General features: G+C 36.1%; 6 protein-coding genes, 1 non-coding gene and 2 pseudogenes across 11 annotated transcripts in view; all 9 read left to right on the forward strand.

Annotated features, from left to right (window-relative positions):
* LOC104743188 (sugar transporter ERD6-like 3) overlaps positions 1 to 2463 on the forward strand; it is a gene marked incomplete in the record, with an annotated part of 3379 nt that extends 916 nt beyond the window's left edge. The window contains 12 exon segments of the mRNA XM_019236044.1: positions 261 to 336; positions 422 to 486; positions 569 to 661; positions 758 to 838; positions 936 to 1020; positions 1116 to 1159; positions 1250 to 1312; positions 1407 to 1466; positions 1579 to 1632; positions 1729 to 1788; positions 1890 to 2004; positions 2093 to 2463. Of these exon segments, the coding sequence (XP_019091589.1) occupies positions 261 to 336; positions 422 to 486; positions 569 to 661; positions 758 to 838; positions 936 to 1020; positions 1116 to 1159; positions 1250 to 1312; positions 1407 to 1466; positions 1579 to 1632; positions 1729 to 1788; positions 1890 to 2004; positions 2093 to 2217 (921 nt within the window).
* Positions 5089 to 6830, forward strand: LOC104743189 (annotated as a pseudogene).
* On the forward strand, positions 7580 to 9066 carry LOC104739484 (phosphoglycerate mutase-like protein AT74H). Its single transcript, XM_010459858.2, has 2 exons — positions 7580 to 8203; positions 8641 to 9066. Exons 1-2 carry the CDS (start codon positions 7744 to 7746, stop codon positions 9024 to 9026), a joined length of 846 nt encoding a protein of 281 aa, XP_010458160.1. The 5' UTR covers positions 7580 to 7743; the 3' UTR covers positions 9027 to 9066.
* Positions 9193 to 9264, forward strand: TRNAP-AGG. Its single transcript has one exon. It is a non-coding gene; the product is annotated as a tRNA-Pro (tRNA).
* On the forward strand, positions 9349 to 12071 carry LOC104739485 (cation/calcium exchanger 5-like). Of its 3 annotated transcripts, none has more exons than XM_010459860.2 (3): positions 9349 to 10377; positions 10940 to 11498; positions 11611 to 12071. In XM_010459860.2, the coding sequence occupies exons 1-3, from the start codon at positions 9349 to 9351 to the stop codon at positions 11679 to 11681; spliced, it is 1659 nt and encodes a 552-aa protein (XP_010458162.2). In that variant the 3' UTR covers positions 11682 to 12071. The 3 variants fall into 3 exon arrangements, with proteins under 3 accessions (XP_010458162.2, XP_010458163.2, XP_010458161.2); XM_010459861.2 differs by having other exon boundaries at positions 11575 to 11667; XM_010459859.2 differs by having other exon boundaries at positions 10940 to 12071.
* LOC104739486 (nuclear transcription factor Y subunit C-9) lies at positions 12361 to 14008 on the forward strand. 2 transcript variants are annotated; one of them, XM_010459863.2, is made up of 3 exons: positions 12361 to 12547; positions 12904 to 13660; positions 13739 to 14008. In XM_010459863.2, exon 2 carries the CDS (start codon positions 12956 to 12958, stop codon positions 13649 to 13651), a length of 696 nt encoding a protein of 231 aa, XP_010458165.1. In that variant the 5' UTR covers positions 12361 to 12547; positions 12904 to 12955; the 3' UTR covers positions 13652 to 13660; positions 13739 to 14008. The 2 variants fall into 2 exon arrangements, with proteins under 2 accessions (XP_010458165.1, XP_010458164.1); XM_010459862.1 differs by having other exon boundaries at positions 12365 to 12547; positions 12953 to 13660.
* Positions 14080 to 16313, forward strand: LOC104739487 (amidase 1-like). Of its 2 annotated transcripts, none has more exons than XR_759997.2 (9): positions 14080 to 14285; positions 14377 to 14529; positions 14633 to 14757; positions 14891 to 15016; positions 15098 to 15280; positions 15371 to 15527; positions 15596 to 15764; positions 15856 to 16006; positions 16092 to 16229. XR_759997.2 is itself a non-coding variant. In XM_010459864.2 (9 exons), the coding sequence occupies exons 1-9, from the start codon at positions 14173 to 14175 to the stop codon at positions 16224 to 16226; spliced, it is 1296 nt and encodes a 431-aa protein (XP_010458166.1). In that variant the 5' UTR covers positions 14080 to 14172; the 3' UTR covers positions 16227 to 16313. The 2 variants fall into 2 exon arrangements, 1 of the variants encoding a protein (XP_010458166.1); XM_010459864.2 differs by having other exon boundaries at positions 15872 to 16006; positions 16092 to 16313.
* On the forward strand, positions 17625 to 17989 carry LOC104739488 (annotated as a pseudogene).
* Positions 18656 to 21295, forward strand: LOC104739489 (amidase 1-like). Its single transcript, XM_010459865.2, has 9 exons — positions 18656 to 18851; positions 18960 to 19112; positions 19258 to 19382; positions 19507 to 19632; positions 19715 to 19897; positions 19975 to 20131; positions 20216 to 20384; positions 20653 to 20787; positions 20876 to 21295. The coding sequence occupies exons 1-9, from the start codon at positions 18739 to 18741 to the stop codon at positions 20990 to 20992; spliced, it is 1278 nt and encodes a 425-aa protein (XP_010458167.1). The 5' UTR covers positions 18656 to 18738; the 3' UTR covers positions 20993 to 21295.

Genomic DNA, 21770 nt, shown 5'->3' on the forward strand with positions numbered 1-21770 from the left:
TTTTTTTTTTTTTTTTTTTTCAGCTCTCTACGTATAGATTTTTCTTGTTTATTAGGTTTTTACTGACTCTATGTTAATAACTCGGTTGCATTCAGATACCTGTTTATATCGCAGAAATTACACCAAAACATGTTCGAGGAGCGTTTGTATTTGCTAATCAGGTATTTTAAATAATAACCAGTAAATAATTTTATTTAACCATAAAAAGATAATATAGTATACTAATATTCTTTAAATTTGTTAAATCGTCGTCGTTACAGCTGATGCAGAGTTGTGGGTTGTCTTTATACTACGTCATTGGAACTTTTATTCATTGGCGTAAATTGGCGTTAATCGGTAAGCTTTCATGGCCTTTTTCTTCTTTTTGATGTAATTTCTCAAGCCAGAGAGTGATTTGAAGTTTATTGATTTTTTGTCTCAGGTCTCATTCCATGTGTTTTTCAAGTTGTGACTTTGTTCTTCATTCCAGAGTCCCCTAGACTACTGGTATGTTTTACCCTTTTGAAAAAAGTTTTGATATCGTTTATAGAAAAAGTGATGTTTCAATATGGTTTGTAATGGTTTATAGGGAAAATGGGGACGCGAAAAAAAATGTAAAGCTTCATTACAACTTCTCCGTGGAGAAGATGCAGATATTTCTGAAGAAGCCAACACTATCAGAGTACTGCAACTTTTCATACATCTCTCTGTTAACATTTTTTTTTGTGTTTGAAACAAAACGTAACTAATGAGTAATGACCAAATCATTGGAATTTAGGAAACAATGATTTTGTTTGATGAAGGACCAAAATCGCGGGTTATGGATTTGTTTCAGAGAAGATATGCTCCGTCTGTTGTTGTAAGTTTATTTTTAAAACGTCTTGACTCAAAAAAATGTTGATTGATCTCTTGTACCGTTACTTACTCTTTTTTTTTTGTTTTGACATTTTGTTCAGATTGGTGTGGGACTAATGCTTCTCCAACAATTTTCTGGAAGCTCAGGACTTATGTATTATGTCGGTAGCGTGTTTGACAAAGGAGGTAAACTAGAAAAAGAGAAAAACTCTGTTTCACATGTTGCGATAATGGACTGTCTTCATTTGGAGTAACAATTTTTTTTTAATTACTCATGGCAGGATTTTCAAGCAGTATTGGCTCAATGATTCTTGCAGTGATCATGGTATGTCTTTGCACATATACTTTGATTTTTTCGGTAAAAAAATCTTGCTAAGGAGTAGTACACTTACGCTCATGTGTTCTGTTTTTGTAGATACCAAAAGCTCTATTGGGTTTGATTTTGGTTGAGAAAATGGGACGGAGGCCGCTTTTATTGGTAAATATGTTTATCTCTTTTGGTCAAATATCAAACGTATCAAAGAAATTTAGTATCTCTTTTCTAACAGATGAATGATCTTTTATGATTACAGGCTTCTAATGGTGGAATGTGCTTTTTCAGCTTGCTCCTCAGTTTTACCTTCGGTTTTCGGGTAATTAACATAAAAAAATTTCTTATAATCAAAAGAGATTTTACAAACTTTGGTTACAGTTTCCGGAATTTATTCGTTATACTTATTTTTGCTATTTCTCGTTATTGGACAGTCATATGGCATACTTGATGAACTCACTCCGATTTTCACATGTATTGGTGTAGTGGTAAGTATGAAATTCATTTTTTTCAAAATAAATCAAGAATACTAAAAGCAATGCTCTTGTGTAAATTGGTCTGACTTCTTACATCATATATTATAGGGTTTCATCTCTGCATTTGCCGTAGGCATGGGAGGCTTACCATGGATCATCATGTCTGAGGTAAACCAACATATATTATCTTTAACTCCTCAAAAACCCACATGTATAACATTTTTTTAATTTTTTTTCATAACTAAAAAAGTTACATTTTGATATTACAGATATTCCCAATGAATGTTAAAGTTTCTGCTGGAACTCTGGTTACTTTGGCCAACTGGTCCTTTGGTTGGATTGTAGCTTTCGCCTACAACTTCATGCTCGAATGGAACGCTTCAGGTAACACATACAAATACTATATGGTCATTATAACTCTCGAATATTAAAAGATCCATTATCTGATTTTTGTAAGTATAATATATTTCAGGAACGTTCTTGATCTTCTTTGCTGTATGTGGTGCGGGTGTAGCCTTTATTTACGCTATGGTACCCGAAACTAAAGGAAGAACATTGGAAGATATACAAGCTTCTCTCACAGATTTTCTACAATGAGATTGAGTTTCACCCTGTTCATAATTATTATTCTTTTTTTTTTTTTTTGGATTACAACTGGATGGAGGTTTATAGTTTATTTTTGTTGTAATTGTTACCTCATTTGAAGCAATAGAGAAAAGAGATCCCTTTAACATAAGGTTTAGATATCGCTCTTTCTCTCTCTGTTCAGTTTCTAAAAGTTACTCCCACTTAATGTATAGTCATTTTTACACAAGAGAAATTATAAAATTTGTTTTTAAGTTACTCTTTCTTTTTGCTTTCACTGTAATTTTCACCTTTCATCACTTCTTATGACAAAAGAAAACAAAGAGTTTCACTTCTACTAGACTACTAGTACAGTACTAGGAAACCTGTCCACCCACGGTTTCTATTTCTGGAAAATTCTTTTGGATTCATTTGTTTTGTATGTGTTCCATACTTCCATATTCCTGGCCACATTCATATACTATAGTTGAGTTGATCTGTGAGATATTTCCTTTTAAAATAAGAATTCGTGCTTAGTTTGATTTTCTCGACAGATTGCGAGGATAAATACAGAGTAAACACTATACCGGATAGTGACACGGCAACAATATTAGCATATACTTGTACTAGGTCAATTTTTTTTGTTTGATTCCTCTCTAAAATTAATAGAAACAAGTTATTTTCTTTTATGGTTTCTTGTTTTTTGCTTTCATTTTCGGAAATGAGGTCAACATCGCAATTTAGCTATCAGTGTGCGGTGTGGTGTGCCAACCGTATTTTTTAGGGGTGGTAGTTTAAGGGCATCTAATTTGCATAAATAAAAAAGATCAATCCTTTTAATTTAAAACACCTTTTTACATAACTATCTTGACTATTTTTTTTTGCTAGTTACAATTACTATTCCCATCAAACATGTTATCGTAGTTGACAACTTGCGCATGTCGGACATGATTTGAGAAACGGAACCCACTTTCGAAAATTGTATTTTTAATTAATCAGAAAGGAACAAAGAGAGCATGTGGGAATTGATCTCATGATTTACCTTTTCTCCATGCTCTCGTCGATTTGGTTGATTTTTAAATTAGAAAGCTGTTCTAGAAATCGCTAATCGGCTAGTTTATATACTAGTTAGTTACTAATTGTTAACTACGATAACATGTTTAAACCGATCCTTATGTTCATTTGTAAACACTTCACACTTCACGGTAGATGATACAAACGAGTTTAAACCTTAATCCATTTGTCACTACATTCCACTATTTTTCTTTATTAATCACATTCCATTATGTTAATTCCGTTTTTAAGGAGCAAAGAGAAGATAAGATTAAAACCGAGTTTAAGGCGTCGTGATATGAACCAACAAAACTAATTAGTGGAAATAAACTTCAATTGATGATGAAAATCATACCAAGAAAAGCAAAAAGAAGCTATGATTGAAGAAGCATATGCGATTGTATAGTGTGAAATGAGTTTTATTTTGTCAATATTATGCACTATATGGGATTGCGACACCAACACACACATCACTAAACTATACAATATACATTCTGGTGAATGTATGAAATTAGTCATTGATTATTCAATGACTTAAAACAAAACAAATTGGGCCTACAAAATATTTGGGCTTTGAAGTCCAATTCGTTTAGAAGATATTTGGTAAGATAATGGGGGAAACAGAAGTAGGACATAAAATTCCGTGCTATATATACTATACGATAGAAAGGCCCAAAAGATAATTTTGTCAATGGTCTCCGCCGGTTCGAAAGGCCGGTCACTTGAAGAAATACAAGCATTGCTCAACAGCTCTGTGCAGTAATTTAATTTTTATTGGTGCGAGTTTGAATGCGTAATGGAAACAGAGTGGGATCATAAAACCCAAAAGTAGTCGTTATGTTGAGAAAGTGGTCTCATATGGTGGGCTCTGAATTTGTACAATACATATTAATAAGCATCTCTCTCCACCATAATTTCTAATCTAATCTAAACGACGAAAAAGAGAGATATATATTAAGGAAGCAAGATATATAGACCGTAATATAGACCGTAAAGCCTATTAATGAAGTGAAACCAATCTGAAAAATATTCTAGATTTTGATATTATTTATTGTACAAGCTATTTCCTTATATGTTTAGGAAACCTCCCATATATAATAAAATAGAAGTACACAACTTTTTTTGTAGACTATATAATATAGGTTATAAAATTAATTATTTGATTATTTGATAATTTAACCTATATTATAACCAAATAATTAATTTTATAACCAAATAATTAATTTTATAACCTATATTCCAAAGAAATAAAATAAAATAAAATCTCCACTGAATATTTAATTAACCATATATAAGCAACAAAATCTCAAAAATTAATCATTCTTCCGTGGATTAAGAGTGATTTTCGATTATACTAGCAACTATATATCAAAATAATAGAAATAATGTATATTATGATTGATTTGATAAATTTCAAAAAATTTAGCCTAATCCGCGGAACAATCATAAAAAATCTCAAAAAAATTCAAGTACTCATATTTAGCATATGATTTTATTGTATAACGTTTTATTTACAACAACTTTTAAAAACAATCACATAAACTATATTTTATATAAAAATTATAATATAAATAAAAACATTCAACCCGTGCCTGGTAGTAATACAGTTACATTATATTGTGTTAGCAATATGTGAAAGCTAATCAATATATATACGTAGGCTAATCACATAAAAACCTTAAAAAAAAAATTTGGAGGCGTCAAGGTTAAACATAAAACCCTTAAAATTTCTCCGACGGCAAATTAAAAAACGCGACGGCGTTGTTAGACGACGGCTATACTCGGCGGCGTAATCGTTTTCATGGTAAAGTTGTTGAATACGACGAATAGCTTTACGCCGTCGTCTCAAGAATGTCGTCTTCGAAGCGGAAGCGCGACGCGGAAGATGTTAGAGAAAGTGGCGACGGTAGGGATGAAAAGAGCAATACCGGAAACAGCTTCTTGGATATATATGGACCCGAAGCGAAAGCAGAACTCGATTTCAAGAGCCCTGAAACAACATTGAACTTACAAGATGTTCAGGGACTTGTGACATGGGTTCTTGCAGAAGGTTGTATGCCAAAGCCCTCGTGGGTGTTTATTAAGAACAAGCCTCTCATTCCAAAGGTTGTAATGCTTTACCTTCCTGGGTTGGATGCAGCTTTATACTTATCACAGTTTAAAGCACTTGCTAGTTTGAAATCGTGTTGTGGCAATCCTATAACCCTTTTAGGTTTGAGCTCTGAAGTTGATGACATGAGGCAGTTGATACAATCTTACTTGCAAGGTTAAAAACAAGAAAACTGTTACGAGTTCAGTGGAACCACCTCCCCTTGTATCTAGCCCAGAAGCATGCAATCTGATGGGGAAATCGTTCATTGAGATCATAAAAGACATACCATTCCCTGTTGCATACTATACTCTCAGTCGAAAGGAAATGGAACAAAATGGATACACTTTTGAACAATTTGAGTTTACCCCTACACGTCCTGCACCACCAGGATCATCTCCCCATGAAATTGTGGCTCTTGATTGCCAGATGTGTATTACAAAGGAGGGTTTGGAGTTAACAAGAGTGAGACTGGTCGATATCCAAGGACAGGTTCTATTAGATAAATTAGTCATGCCAACAAATCCTATTACTGATTATAACACAAGGTATAGTGGAATAACAGCTATGATGATGGAAGGAGTTACAACAACTCTTAAAGATATACAGCAAGAGTTCTTAAAGCTGGTTTTCAAAGAGACCATATTAGTCGGACACTCGTTGGAAACTGACTTGTTTTCTTTGAAGATATCTCATAATCTGGTGATTGACACTGCAGTACTATACAAGCATCCACATGGTCCATCTTATAAAACTAAACGTCGAATTCTAGCAAAAAAAGTTTCTTGATAGAGAGATACAGCTGTCTGAATCTGGATATGACAGCGTAGAGGATGCAAAAGCAGCCATGGATTTGGCACTATTGAAGATAAAACATGGACCTGATTTTGGCTCACAACCGGAAGTGAGAAGAAAAAACCTACTCGACATTTTGAATGAGAGCGGGAAATCTACTTGTATGATTGACAATATCAACATTGTGAAGCGATATGCTTCTGAGTCATCCAATTCAGTTCCAGTTTCTTCTGACGACGAAGCACTTTCAAAGGCCATGAAGGAGGTAAAGAACAAGCGGTCACAGTTCGTTTGGACACAGTTCTCAGAACTGAATACACATTTCCAGAGCAGAGCGAATTTCAGAATGGCGGAGATGATCTCATTGCTTACATGTAACAACAACACGAGCCTCAAGGAAAAAAACAATGTTTCACTTGAAACGAAGGAAATCTTAAAGAAAATGAACGAGAGAGTCCAATCCCTTTACGACGCATTACCCGCCAATGCGATGTTTATAGTTTGCACCGGACACGGAGACACATCCTTTGTAGACAGAGTGAGGAAAATGCTTAAAGATGAGAATGGCATCGGGTTTGACCGTGAGAAAGTTGTCAAGTATCTTCAAGAGCTTCAAGCACAAGCCGAAGTAGCTCTCTGTTTTGTTGGTATCAGAGCAGTCGATCTGGTGGATCAAACTAAAAGCTTCCCCATTATAAATCTTGTGTGATCTTTTCGTGATCATGGAGAAACACATCGACGATGAAGTTGCTGATGACGACGATGATATTTTGTACATAATTAAAACACCTTTTTACATAATTATCTTGACTATTTTCTTTTGTTAGTTACAGTTACTATTCCCATCAAACATGTAATCCTACTTGACAACTTGCGCGTGTCGGACATTATTTTGAGAAACGGAACCCACTTTCGAAAGTTGTATTTTTTAATTAATCAGAAAGAAACAAATAGAGCATGTGGGAATTGATCTCATGATTTACCTTTTTTCCATGCTCTCGTCGATTTGGTAAAATTTTAAATTAGAAAGCTGTTCTAGAAATCGCTAATCGGGTAGTTTATATATTAGTTAGTTACTAATTGTTAACTAGACGATCCTTATTTTCATTTGTTAAGACTTCAGACTTCACAGTAGATGATATAAATGAGTTTAAACCTAATCCATTTGTCACTACATTCACTATTTTTATTTATTAATCACATTCCATCATGTTAATTCTGTTTTAAGGAGCAAAGAGAGACATAAAATTCTGTGTTATATACTATATGTTAGAAAGGCCCAAAAAATATTTTTCTCACATAGTATATGTCCTGATCTTCTCAATGGTCTCCGCCGGTTCAAAAGGCCCGTCACTTGAAGAAATACAAGCATTGCTCAACAACTCTGCAATAATTTAATTTTTATTGGTGTCATGGTGTGAGTTTGAATGCGTAATGGAAACAGAGTGGGATCATAAAACCCAAAATCAGTCGTTATGTTGAGAAAGTGGTCTCAGGTCTCATATGGTGGGCTCTGAATTTGTACAATACATATTAATAAGCATCTCTCTCTCCACCATAAAATCAAATCTAGCTCATCTTAACGACCAAAAACGAGAGAGAGAGATATACAAAAAAAAAAAATGGTGAACCATGAGAAGAAGATGCCCCCGAAACGCATCATACTTATGCGTCACGGTGAGTCCGCAGGGAACATCGACGCAGGTGCATACGCTACCACACCAGATCACAAGATCCCTCTGACGGAAGAAGGACGAGCGCAGGCGCGTGAGGCCGGTAAGAGAATGAGAGCACTCATATCAACTCAAAGCGGCGGGACGTGTGGAGAGAACTGGCGCGTGTATTTCTACGTGTCGCCTTACGAGAGAACCAGGACGACTTTGAGGGAAGTGGGGAAAGGGTTCTCGAGGAAGCGCGTGATAGGAGTGAGGGAAGAGTGTAGGATCCGAGAACAAGACTTCGGGAACTTTCAAGTTGAAGAGAGGATGAGAGTTGTCAAGGAGACTAGGGAACGTTTCGGTAGATTTTTCTATCGTTTCCCCGAAGGTGAATCTGCCGCCGACGTCTACGATCGTGTTTCTAGTAAGTTTTTTTTGTTTTTTTTTTAAATTATTTATCATAGTGGATTACTTGAATTAAAATAACATTGAATATAAATTATATATATATATATTATTTGACAATTATTATATCTAGAAAAGGAGACTATTATTAGGACTTTTGACATGTGCAAAGAAGAAGACTTAGTTTGTTTGGTTATCGATTTTGTTGACATTTTAGGGGAACGTCTTCGTGTATCTTACGTATACGTACGTACTAATTCAAGAAACTACGAAACATTTAGGTGCGACTGGCGAAAGTTGTACGTAACTGTAGATTAAAATTGCGAATAAAATTAAATTAGTTTGTAGATTTTCAACTAGGCTGTTTGTTTTAAAATTACTGTGGTATAATAAGAATCAAGTATTGTAATTGATGCTATAATCTCAATGTTTTTCATCACCTCATTACGAGATAAGGTTTTCTGGAGTCGATGTGGAGGGACGTGGACATGAACAGGCATCAGGTGGATCCATCAAGTGAACTAAACCTAGTGATAGTGTCACACGGACTGACCTCTCGGGTGTTTCTAACGAAATGGTTCAAGTGGACGGTGGAAGAGTTCGAGCGGTTGAACAACTTTGGGAACTGCGAGTTTCGAGTGATGGAGTTAGGAGCGAGCGGAGAGTACACTTTCGGGATACACCACACCGAAGAAGAGATGTTGGGTTGGGGTATGTCCAAAGAAATGATTGATGATCAAATGGATCGTGTTGATGGTTGTCGTGTTACATCGAACGATTCTTGTTCATTGCATCTTAATGAGTATTTTGATTTGTTAGATGTCACCGATGATGAAGAATGATATATACAAAATTGTTCTTATGATGCATGAAATGAAATATTTATCCAATTTGTTTGTTGGTTTGGTATCGTGTTGGTTCAAAATCGAATTGGAATTCACATTTAGATTCCAGTTTCATATGGTTTACTCCATTATTATTAAATACAATAATTAAGAAGAACAACAAGGGCGTTTGGTCTAGTGGTATGATTCTCGCTTAGGGTGCGAGAGGTCCCGAGTTCAATTCTCGGAACGCCCCTCTTATTTGCTATAATTTTTCTCTGGAGTTTTTGACTAATTTTTGTGAAATTCAGTGGGCAAATTGACTTATTTTTGTTCACACATGGAAGAAAAAAAACAAAGAAACTTTAATTCCAATCAGATCTCAGCGAAACTCGAATCAGATGCTAAAAAAATCCAATCTTTTGATTACAAAAGCTTCGTAGTGGCGTCTTGTTTGATTGATCATAATAAGTTGAATGGCATGGAACTGATGATTCCTTCTTCTTCCACCATTGGAAACTCTGCTCTGTGTTTAACCCTAATCTCCATTCTCATCTTCTTATTCTTCCTCACTACACCCACCATTCCCACTTTCCCGGATCATCATCCTCATCTTCGTTCTCTTCTCGACGATTCCACTACTACGAACACTAGCTCAATCGTTGATTCCTCTTGTTTCTCCTCGAGATCCCACGATAATGGCGGCGGCGGAGTCATCAACTACTTCTCCCTCCATTACTGCATCTTCGACCAAAACCTATTCTTCACGATCCCAATATTGTCTCTTCTTATTCTTCTACACTTCTACATACTCATCAAAACCGCTCAGACTCACTTCTCAACCGTCACTACTAAGCTCGCCGATCGCCTCAACCTCTCTCCCAGTATGGCCGCTGTGACTCTCTTAGCTTTAGGTAACGGCGCACCTGACGTGTTTGCCTCTGTTGCTGCTTTGCGTGGTGGTCAGTATCGTACCGGGTTCGGAGCTATCTTATCTGCTGGGACTTTCGTCTCCGCCTTTGTCGTTGGGTTTGTTGCCATCTACGCGGCGCCGTTTCCTGTAGACGCTGCTTCTTTCGTTAGAGATGTGCTTTTTTACTTGATTGCTGCTTCCTTCTTGTTCTATGTCTACTTGAGTGGGGAGATATATGTGTGGCAGGCTATAGGCTTTGTTGGGTTTTACGTTTTCTTCGTTGGTTTTGTCTTTTGGATGGATTTTGGTACCAATGTTGATAAAGGGAGAAGTATCAGTGAGGAAGAGAAGGATTTGTTGAGAGTTAATGATTGTGAGATTGCTTCAGGTCCTTTTGAGAGTCATAAAGCAGAGAAAGAACATCTTTTTTCAGGAATCTTTCGGCTTTATGGAACGGTAATAGAATGTTTTCTTCACTCACCTCTTTGATCATAATGCTGGGATTTTATGGTAGCATCATCTTCAGCCACCAATTGTGAATTCTGATACTGTTTAGTTTAAATTATGTGTATAATAAAGGTTTTGATTTGCTTAAGAACTTTACTGGCTCCCTGTTTTCTTATAAGGTTATGATAAGTCTTTGTGTTAGTGTAGTGACTGAGCACTGTCACTTGCTTAGGCTGGTTCAACCGGATTGTAGCTGTGTTGATAGATCAGGAACAATAGTCAGATCGGTTAGCTTGAGAACTAACATGTTAGAAAGAAGTTAGGCAAAATGAGTTTGAGGTATTCTGGATTTTCATAGGAGTATAGGATTGAGAACTGGTCAAGAGTCGTTAATCAAGTCTCTTTATGATGTGTATTCCTTTAATGAATTCAACCTACGGGTTTGGATCCTATCAGGTTACTGTAATTTACTTTTTTTTTCTGTCAGACTGCATATCCATAAGTTTGAGCGATATTAAACTTGATGTTAAGACCGGGTTGCCTGATATTGCTTTTGCTGCTGTGATTTCAGATCTCAAGGATGTGGGAAACTCCTGTATCAGTTCTTTTGAGCCTTACCATCCCAAAGCCTTCTCCTTCTGACTGGTCTAGGTTTTATCGTTCTGCCAACATTGTTTTCTGCCCTCTTGCCCTTTTATACTCTTGCAACTCTTTTGTACCACTAAACCACCCAATTTCGTTCCTCTTTCCAAACACCCATCTCCCGCTTTGGCTTGTTGTCCTCTTGATGACGTCTTCCCTAGCGTTCCTTCACTTCACAGTTGAAAAGCAACCACCAAAAACCGAGCAACTGCCGGTTATCGTTGTAGCTTTCATAATGAGTGTTTTTTGGATATCAACAATTGCTGGTGAGCTTCTTAACTGCTTGGCTGCACTTGGAACCCTCCTTAAACTGCCTCCGGCACTCCTCGGCCTAACTGTTCTTGCTTGGGGAAACTCGGTCGGTGACCTTGTTGCTGATGTGGCAGTTGCAAAGGCGGGTAGACCAGCAATGGCAATGGCTGGTTGCTTTGCTGGTCCAATGTTTAACATGCTTGTTGGACTTGGATCGGCCTTAGTAATGCAAACAGGTAATGTGTATCCAAATGCTTACGAACTTGGATTCCATGTAGGTATTGTGATCGCTTTCGTATTCTTGTTGCTTAGTTTGATGGGATCTCTGCTGGTAATAACCTGGTCTAGATTCCGAGTTCCGAGATTCTGGGGGATCTGTCTTGTTGGACTGTATGTTGTTTTCACGTTTGTTAGTTTAATCATCGCCAGCTTGTCAACATGATCACATGCTGCATAAAGTCTGCGGAGTGAATAATCTTGGGTCAACGAGAGATTCAGACTTCCAGTGTTGAGGAATATTTGTTAGTTGGCAAAATTTTGAGTTGAGCCAATATGGGTCACCGGTAATCTCCGAATCTCACAACACTTGCGAGGCAGATGAGGAGAGTTTGATAGATAAGATAGGTGATGGTAAAATACATGTGAAGAGCAAAGGATATGCAGATGTTTTTGGGAGGAGATTTTGGAATTCCCCATTTCAGGTTTCTATTGATTGTAGTGGTCTTGTTTCCTTGGGTCTGGTAAATGTATGTATAAACCACACATTTGTAATTCTTTTGATATTAATGAGAAATGATACCTTCTCTCCATCTCTAAAAAGCAGTAATAGAGAAATTCGTTGATTCTGGTTCGTTTCTTCTATGTGATCGTATTCTTAGTAATAATAATAGTCACAAGTCACTTTATTTGCATATGATATGTTGTTTATCACTTCAAATCATAAATCAGCAAATAGTTCAAGTGGGCTGCCAATTAAATCACAAGAAAATAAATAAATAAATAATGATATTAAGATAAAACAAATCATCATCTGACAAGAGCAGAAGAATCTTGACATAAGCCCAATGCTTGACACGACAGCAGCTTTTATAAGCTTCCACTTACTTCCCTCTTGTCTTCTCTATAATTCCTTCCCTCATTGTTAAAGTCGAAAACAAAGGGGAAAGCAGCAAAAACCCTAAACAGATCTTAAAACTTAAAACTCTCAAGAGGATCAACCTGTCTCTTCCCCCCTTCAGATTCTTCTTTTTCGGCATCAATCAACTTCAGATTCTCCCTTCCACAGGTCACTATCGTTTTTTTTTTTTTTGTTTTTTCAAACATTTGACCTGTTCTTACTTGCATAATGGGAATTCACATGACAAAATAATAGGCTTTGTGTTGTAAGAACAATTCTATTTGTTGTGGGTTAGGAGATTCTTTGTTGAAAGTGATTAAAGACGATCCCTTTCGATATTTTCTTGTTTGCCTTACCAAATTTATGGGTTCCTCTGTAACTAGTTTAATCTATTGTCTGCATACTTGTTTAGATTTTCTGGGTTAATCTTGAAATACTGATTAAACCATATCTAAGTAGATTCTTGTTTTTGCTTAGGGAAACCTTATCTCCTGCTTAATATAAATCTTTTAAATTCTGGTCAGATGATAGGAGCTTAGAATTGATACCACGTTTTGTTGTTTATTCTGGTAGAGAATGGATCAACAAGAGCATGGTCAGTCCGGAGCTATCAACTACGGAACAAACCCATACCAATCCAATCCCATGACTACCACTGCTGCTACTGTATCCGGGGGTGCGACACAACCAGGCCAGCTGGCGTTCCACCAGATCCATCAGCAGCAACAACAGCAACAGCTTGCACAGCAGCTTCAAGCCTTCTGGGAGAACCAGTTCAAGGATATTGAGAAGACAACCGATTTCAAGAACCACAGCCTTCCTCTCGCCAGAATCAAGAAAATCATGAAAGCTGACGAGGATGTTCGTATGATCTCTGCTGAAGCCCCTGTCGTCTTTGCAAGGGCCTGTGAGATGTTCATTTTGGAGCTGACACTCAGGTCGTGGAACCACACTGAGGAGAATAAGAGGAGGACGCTGCAGAAGAATGATATCGCCGCTGCTGTGACTAGAACAGATATCTTTGACTTTCTTGTGGATATTGTTCCCCGAGAGGATCTCCGGGATGAGGTCTTGGGAAGTATTCCGAGGGGGACTGTCCCTGAGGCCGCTGCTGCTGGTTACCCTTATGGATACTTGCCTCCAGGAACAGCTCCAATTGGGAACCCGGGAATGGTTATGGGTAACCCCGGTGCTGCATACCCACCTAATCCGTATATGGGTCAACCGATGTGGCAACAACAGGCACCTGACCAACCTGACTCGGAAAATTAGCAAGAAACTGTGAGTTTTCCAGCTTCTTTTTAGGCCTACCTTGTAATTGAAGTAAAATGTGATAGTCTGTGCGTTTCTTTCCTGCAGAGTTCTAGTCTCGTCCAGGGTGGAATTAAGAAAGGAGGAGACTTTAGACAAGAAAATGAAAAGAACATATCAGAATTTTCAAATTGGTGTTATAGAAGAAATCTAAGTGTTTATGTCTATCGATCCTTTCTGGAGGAGAGATTTTAGGGATGAAAACCAAAAAGAGTGTAAAATTTGTAAAACCAAGTGTGCTTGACAAGGGTTGTTTTATTTGAATGTTGATTTGTCTATCTTTGTGACATTAATATCAATAGAGTATATTTGATTGAAGCCGTTGGATATATAAAACGTAAGGACAATAAACTTGAGGAAAAAGACAGAAAATAAAATGACCTGGCCACTCTATCCTTGTTGATATTTGTGATGTAGCCTTTTATCTTCAAGAAGCTTTACTTGGTTATCATCTAACCTTGTCAGAACCTGGAACTGCATCAATGGCGACAGATAATGATTTTGGAGCTTTCATTGAGAAATTAACAATTTCTCCAATTCCTCCTTCCTCGTTTCCTCCTTCTCTACTGGGTCTTACTTTTGCCATTAAAGATATGTAAGATGTTCATTTGAATACAATATTTCCTCTGTCCTCCATTTTACTTTCTTGTCAATTCATTTTTGAGATTCTTGTTTGGTTGAATCAGTTTTGATGTGGAAGGACGCGTAACGGGTTTTGGTAACCCGGATTGGTTAAGGACACATACGGCAGCTACTTCCACCGCTCCTGCAGTTTCATCTCTCTTAGAAGCTGGTGCCACCGCTTTGGGTATTACCATCATGGATGAAATGGCTTACAGGTTCAATTCCAAGTCTTTTTCTGGTTTCTAGAGACTTTGAGAATCGCTAAGTATTAGACTAGGTTTGTTACGCTTTTTGTGCATCATGTTACTTAATTTGCAGTATAAACGGAGAAAATGCGCATTATGGGACTCCGAGAAACCCGATTGCTTTTGACAGAGTGCCTGGCGGATCATCGAGTGGCTCAGCCGTAGCTGTAGCTGCTCGTCTTGTGGATTTTTCTATTGGTGAGTTGAACTAAAAAAAAAAAATACTAAATAAGTTAAAACATACTAATCAGAATTCATCAAAATGTAAATTTTGTTGTTGTTGTTATTTCTGTCTAATTTATTTCTGGATGTTCTGTTTTTGATCAAGCAGGAACTGATACCGGAGGGAGTGTACGAGTTCCAGCATCTTACTGTGGCATTTTTGGTTTCAGGCCATCACATAATGCTGTTTCCACTGCAGGAGTTACTCCAATGGCTCAGAGCTTCGACACAGTTGGTAACGACAACTAAAAACCAAGATGTTAATGGTTAAAAACCGAGTCTAAATATTGATGGTTTGTTTCAACATTGTATGTAGGATGGTTTGCTCGGGACACAGCTACTTTGAAACGTGTAGGTAGTGTTCTTTTGGAGAAGCCTCACTTGAACTGCATCAAACCAGATCAACTGATCATCGCGGATGACTGCTTCAAGCTGTGTAGTGTACCACGTGATATGTTGGTGCAGCCTCTGGTTGGATCCGTGGAAAAGTTGTTTGGAGGTATAACTAATAACCATCAGAACAACTTGTTAGCCTTTTGTTGAAAGAGAAGTCAGAGTTTATTCCTTGATGATCTTGTTTTGTATCAAGGCAACACTGTAGTAAAGAAGGTGAATCTTGGAGAATACATTGAAGAGAATGTTCCTAGCCTTAAACATTTCATGACAAGTCACGATGTCACGACACAACAAGAGTTCAGCATTCCGTCTCTCATGGCTCTATCGAGTTCAATGAGATTGTTACAGAGGTACGAACATCTTTCTCATTTACTCTCTATCGATTTCTTTCCGTACATAGGCATAACCATAAGTTTAGGTATGAGTTTAAGATAAACCATGGTGAATGGGTCTCGTCGGTGAAGCCAGAGTTTGGTCCTGGAATATCAGCACGGATTGAGGAAGCTATCAACACGTCCGACGAGAAGATCGACCTTTGCCGGTCTGTAAAATCCGAACTTAAAGCGGCTCTATCAACTTTGCTTGGGGTACAAACTTGTTCCTATTTCTCTCAGACTTAAAAACTTTTAACAAATTTAGGTATGTCAATCATTGAAATAAGGAAAGTGTCCAATCCAGTTTTCGCTTTTTGTAGGAGAAAGGTGTGTTGGTGATTCCAACGGTACCAGGTCCTCCACCGCATCTGAAAGCTGATGTGGCTGCACTTGAATCTTTCCGCAGCAGAGCCTTCAGCTTGTTGTCCATCGCCGGCGTATCTGGATTCTGTCAGGTAATATAACAAGAAACCAATATATGCCTTCATGGAATCGGTTAATAAGAACCGGTCTGATGTTTTAATTTCCATATCTTGATAGGTGAGTATACCATTAGGGCTACACGAAAATCTTCCGGTATCGGTATCCTTGGTAGCTACGTATGGCTCAGACGGTTTTCTTCTCAGTCTTGTGGATTCCCTTGCGGAACTTAACTTATTATATATGATTGATTGACATGTCTTTTTTTTGGGGTGAATTTTCTTTTTTTTTGGTGAATTATATGATTGACATGTTTGACCGTATTTAATTTGCTTTCTGTTTTTTTTTTTTTTTTTTTTTTTTTTTTTTTTTTTTTTTTTTTTTTTTTTTTTTTTTTTTTTTTTTTTTTTTTTNGATGGTTTCATGTTGTTCTTTAATAGCGATTTCGAAATTGAAAAATATTAATGTCAAAAATAATAGTAGAAGATATTGTAAAAAATTAGAGAAATATTAGATGTCAAAGATATAATGCACACTTTTTAGAGGGCTTGGAAAAGAGGCTTTTCTAATATTAATGGAGTTTATGTTTCTTAGATATTAAGCTTGAGAAGATTTTTTTTTTAAATAACTAAAGATAAGGTTATTGTCAAAACAATTTTAGCATAATAAGAAATATATGATTAATGTGAAAATAATAGTAGAATATATTGTAAAAAAAACTAGAGAAATATTAGATATCAAAGATATAATGCACACTTTTTAGAGGGCTTGGAAAAATATTAAGCTTGAGAAGAATATTTTTTTAAAAAAATAAACTAAAAATAAGGTTATTGTAAATAAAATTTTAGCATAATAAGAAATATATGATTAATGTCAAAAATAATAGTAGAAGATATTGTAAAAAACTAGAGAAATATTAGATGTCAAAGATATAATGCACACTTTTTATAGGGATTGGAAAAGAGGCTTTTCTAATATTAATGGAGTTTATGTTTCTTAGATATTAAGCTTGGGAAATTTTTTTTTTTAAATAACTAAAGATAAGGTTATTGTAAATACAATTTTAGCAAAATAAGAAATATATGATTAATGTGAAAATAATAGTAGAAGATATTGTAAAAAAACTAGAGAAATATTAGATGTCAAAGATATAATGCACACTTTTTAGAGGGCTTGGAAAAATAATAAGCTTGAGAAGAATTTAAAAAAAAAAAAACTAAAAAAAAAGTTATTGTAAATACAATTTTAGCAGAATAAGAAATATATGATTAATGTAAAAAAAAATAGTATAAGGTATTGTAAAAAAAACTAGATCAAAATTAGATGTCAAAGATGCACACTTTTTAGAGGGCTTGGAAAAATATTAAGCTTGATTTTTTTTTTTTAAATAAACTAAAAATAAGGTTATTGTAAATACAATTTTAGCATAATAAGAAATATATGATCAATTTAACCTATAAAGTTGTAAATATATAAAATTAATACTATGCTAATTTAGAATCCATAAAATTTACTAAATTTAGAGTTTTGTTTTTGATAAAATTAATATTGTTCAAATAAACATTTAAAAAGCCAATGAACTTTATTTTGGCTGAGAACTATATATATAGATATGATAATGGGTTGAACTCTTCAAACTCCTCAATATTTCATTTTTCAAAAACATTCTTAGTTATATTTCTAAGACACTTAAAAATTAAGTAAAATGAATCCGATTGATATTATAATGATAGAAAAACAATTAACAGAATGCGATGCTAGTCAAATTGGTCGTTTGCGTTTTGCCAAAAAAAAAAGTTAACGACATAATAAATAAGACTGGAGTTCCAATACCTCACAAGGGCATTCAAGTAGAAATTGTGGATAATAACAATTCATATTGGGTAAATTTGGGAGAAGACCAAACAGGTTATTTTATAGGAAGTGGGTGGAACCTTCTCAGAGATGCAAGACAGCTCAAAACAGGTGATGTCATCAGATTATTCTGGCGAGATGCCAAATTTATTTTTTCTATGTGAAAATATTTATTTTCTTTTATTAATAATTATACTTTGTTTTATTAATTTATATATTCTTAATATATCTATTTAATTAATGTATTTGTTGAATAATATTTTGTATGGGTTTATTATTATATGCAATATCTATTTAATTAATTAAAACCATTAATCTTCAAATGTTGAGTAAGTTGAATGATTGATTTAATTAGTTATGTATATACCAGTAGTAACTACATGTATACGGTAATACCCAACCCATACCTAATAATCAGCTTATTTGAACGTTAGATTAATCACAACCGATTAACAATATAAATCATTGAAAATGTGCGATTTGAGTGATTCTGTCCGCGTAACGACAAACTCACCTACCCAACAAAATATGTAACTAAAGCATAAAATATAATTGGCAATAAGTTGTACAAAATCTTATGTGGCAAACTAAACTACACGAAGTACTGTTTTGTTTAATGTTTGATCATAAGCGTGGTCTCTAATTTATGAGACGACAAAAAAACAAAAACAAAGGGACAATAAACATAAGGGGAAAAAAAAATGACCTGGCCCCTGTATCCTTGATCCTTGTTAAGTTAACAATTGTTGTGAATTGTGATAGCTTTATCTTTATGTATTATTACAACAAGCTTTACTTTTATATTTACCTTTTTTATTAATAAAAGAACAAAACCAAAACCAGAAAAATGCTTTACTTGGTTATATAATCTAAGTACTAGACCTCGTCACTCGTCAGAACGGGAACAGCATCAATGGCGACTGATAATGATTATGGAGCTTTCATTGAGAAATTAACAATTTCTCCAACTCCTCCTTCCTTGTTTTCTCCTTCTCTACAGAGTCTTACCTTTGCCATTAAAGATATGTAAGATGATATCCATCCATCTGAAAGATACAATCAGTGTTTCCTCTGTCCACCATTTTACTTTTTTTGTCAATTCATTTTTTGAGCTTCTTGTTTTGGTTTAATCAGTTTCGATGTGGAAGGACACGTAACCGGTTTTGGTAATCCGGATTGGTTAAGGACGCACTCGGCAGCTACTTCCACGGCTCCTGCAGTTTCATCTCTCTTAGAAGCTGGTGCCACCGCTTTAGGATTTACCATTATGGATGAAATGGCTTGCAGGTTCAATTCCACTTTCTTCTCTGGTTTATAGAGACTTTGAGAATGCTCAAACCAGGACATCTTAACAAATAGTCCTCAACAATGGCTATTAGACTAGGCTTGTTACGTTTTTGGGCATGATATATATATGCTACTTAATTTGCAGTATAAATGGAGATAATGTGCATTATGGGACTCCCAGAAACCCGATTGCTTCCGATAGATTGCCTGGCGGATCGTCTAGTGGCTCAGCCGTAGCTGTAGCTGCTCGTCTTGTGGATTTTTCTATCGGTGAGTTTAGCAAAAAAATTCCATACGAGTTATGAGCATACTAATATCATTACTGATCAAAGAGTGAGTTTTTGTTGTTGTTCTGTCTAATTTGTTTCTTGATGTTCTGTTTTTGAGCAAACAGGAACTGATACCGGAGGGAGTGTACGAGTTCCAGCATCTTACTGTGGCATTTTTGGTTTCCGGCCATCACACAATGCTGTTTCCACTGCCGGAGTTACTCCACTGGCTCAGAGCCTCGATACAGTGGGTAAAGACAACTAAAAACCGAGATCTTTGTTGGTTAAAAACCAAATCTTGATATATATTGATGGTTCCAACATTATCTTTAGGATGGTTTGCTCGGGAAACCGCCACTTTGAAACGTGTAGGCTCTGTTCTTCTGGAGCAGCCTCACCTGAAGTGCATCGAACCAGATCAACTGATTATCGCTGATGACTGCTTCAAGCTGTGTAGTATATCACGTGATTTGTTGGTGCAGCCTCTCGTTGGAGCCGTGGAAAATTCGTTTGGAGGTACTAACTAATAACCATCAAAATAACTTGTATTTTTTTGTTGAAAGAGAAGTCAAATGTTTTTGCTCTGTATCAAGGCAAGATTGTAGTAAAGAAGGTGAATCTTGGAGAGTACATTGAAGAGAATGTCCCTAGCCTTAAACATTTCATGACAAGTGACGATGTCACGACACAACAAGAGTTCAGCATTCCGTCTCTCATGGCTCTATCGAGTTCAATGCTATTGTCAGTAATGTACGTAAGAACATCTATCTCATCTACGTTCTATATCGATTGATTCGATTTCTAATAATTACCTAGTCATAAACCAAACTTAAGGCATGAATTCAAGACAAACCACAGTGCATGGGTCTCGTCGGTGAAACCAGAGTTTGGTCCTCAATTATCAGCATTGATGGAGGTAGCTATCAGGACGTCCGATGAGAAGATAGACCATTGCCGATCCGTGAAATCCGAACTTAAGACGGCTCTTTCAACTTTGCTCGGGGTACAACCTGTTTCTATATCTTCCAGTCCGTTAAAAACTTATTAACAAGTTTAGGAAAGTGTCCAATCCGGTTTTCGGTTTGGTTTATGTACAGATTCTGTGGAATAGGTTTTAATTCGGTTCGAATTCGGTTTTGTAGGAAATATTATATGGATTTCTTTTGTTTCTCTGCTTATGGGTTTGGTTTCCTTCGGTTATGATTGAAAACACTTACCAGACTGGTGACCAGTTAAATATGAATCATACCAAGTTTTACTGCTTTTTGTAGGAGAAAGGTGTGTTAGTGATTCCAACGGTACCAGGTCCTCCACCGCATCTCAAAGCTGATGTGGCTGCACTTGAATCTTTCAGCAGCAAAGCCTTCAGCTTGTTGTCGATCGCTGGCGTTTCTGGATTCTGTCAGGTAATATAACAAGATTCCAATATATGCCTTCTTGTGGAGTCGGTTAATAAGAACCGGTCTGATCCTCTAGTGTTTGTTCCCTTGATAGGTGAGCATACCATTAGGGCTACACGAAAATCTTCCGGTATCGGTATCCTTGGTAGCTAAGTCTGGCTCAGACGGTTTTCTTCTCAGTCTTGTGGATTCCCTTGCGGGATTTATGTGATTGACAATGAAAAGAAAGGAAGAGTTCGCCCAATCATATAGGCTTTTTCCTTATGTGGGATCCGACAGTGTGATGGTTGGGGGTACGACCGATCAGTTAACAGCCGACCGCTCTACCACTTAGGAACAACGGGAGATTAGATCTCATAGGGTTCAATACCCGTTCTCAACCCATGACATGTTTGAGTCTAATTTGCTTTCTGTTTACAATAAACCTCAACAATGCATTAAATAAATTGTTGTCCATGTTGGCCAATTGTATTTGTGTTTTAGCGAAAACATTAATGGCAAATTATTTAAAAGCGATTGGGGTGTGATTAAAAAAAAGGGGGTAATTAAATTAGGTGAGAATAACCAGCCATATTTGCTAAAAAAAAATAAGAATATATACTTACATAGAACCATAAAAATCAAAATTAAGAAAGTAACACTTGGTAAAAGGAAAAGTGCTTAAAAAACGACCAGCGATGGATAAAGAGAGATCCGAAGACGGAGATCAGAGGACAACTCCGGTACAAGTTTGGTGATGTTTTAGGCTAGTTTCTTTTTATTGTTTTTATTTGCAAATTTTCCATTATATTATGATAATTGCAATTTTAAAATTCAAAAATATTAGGATTGTAAATACTAGAGAAATCTTGCATTTATAAACAATAAATCTATTTAATTAATGTATTTGTTGAATAATAGTTTGGATGGGTTTATTACATGCTTAATCAAATAAATACATTAATCTTCAAATTTGAGTAAATAGAAAGATTGATATAGTTGTAGTTATG

Source organism: Camelina sativa, chromosome 14, assembly GCF_000633955.1.
Source record: "Camelina sativa cultivar DH55 chromosome 14, Cs, whole genome shotgun sequence".
Lineage (NCBI taxonomy): Eukaryota > Viridiplantae > Streptophyta > Magnoliopsida > Brassicales > Brassicaceae > Camelina > Camelina sativa.

Bases quoted from the DNA above. Each gene is read 5' to 3' on its own strand.
- LOC104739484 (XM_010459858.2), top strand. From the start codon at position 7,744: ATGGTGAACCATGAGAAGAAGATGCCCCCGAAACGCATCATACTTATG. The intron at 8,204-8,640 runs GTAAGTTTTTTT...TTACGAGATAAG, and splicing joins CGTCTACGATCGTGTTTCTA to GTTTTCTGGAGTCGATGTGG.
- LOC104739485 (XM_010459859.2), top strand. From the start codon at position 9,349: ATGGAAGAAAAAAAACAAAGAAACTTTAATTCCAATCAGATCTCAGCG. The intron at 10,378-10,939 runs GTAATAGAATGT...CTGTGATTTCAG, and splicing joins TCTTTCGGCTTTATGGAACG to ATCTCAAGGATGTGGGAAAC.
- LOC104739486 (XM_010459863.2), top strand. From the start codon at position 12,956: ATGGATCAACAAGAGCATGGTCAGTCCGGAGCTATCAACTACGGAACA.
- LOC104739487 (XM_010459864.2), top strand. From the start codon at position 14,173: ATGGCGACAGATAATGATTTTGGAGCTTTCATTGAGAAATTAACAATT. The intron at 14,758-14,890 runs GTGAGTTGAACT...TTGATCAAGCAG, and splicing joins TCTTGTGGATTTTTCTATTG to GAACTGATACCGGAGGGAGT. The intron at 15,281-15,370 runs GTATAACTAATA...TTTTGTATCAAG, and splicing joins CGTGGAAAAGTTGTTTGGAG to GCAACACTGTAGTAAAGAAG.
- LOC104739489 (XM_010459865.2), top strand. From the start codon at position 18,739: ATGGCGACTGATAATGATTATGGAGCTTTCATTGAGAAATTAACAATT. The intron at 18,852-18,959 runs GTAAGATGATAT...TGGTTTAATCAG, and splicing joins ACCTTTGCCATTAAAGATAT to TTTCGATGTGGAAGGACACG. The intron at 19,898-19,974 runs GTACTAACTAAT...CTCTGTATCAAG, and splicing joins CGTGGAAAATTCGTTTGGAG to GCAAGATTGTAGTAAAGAAG.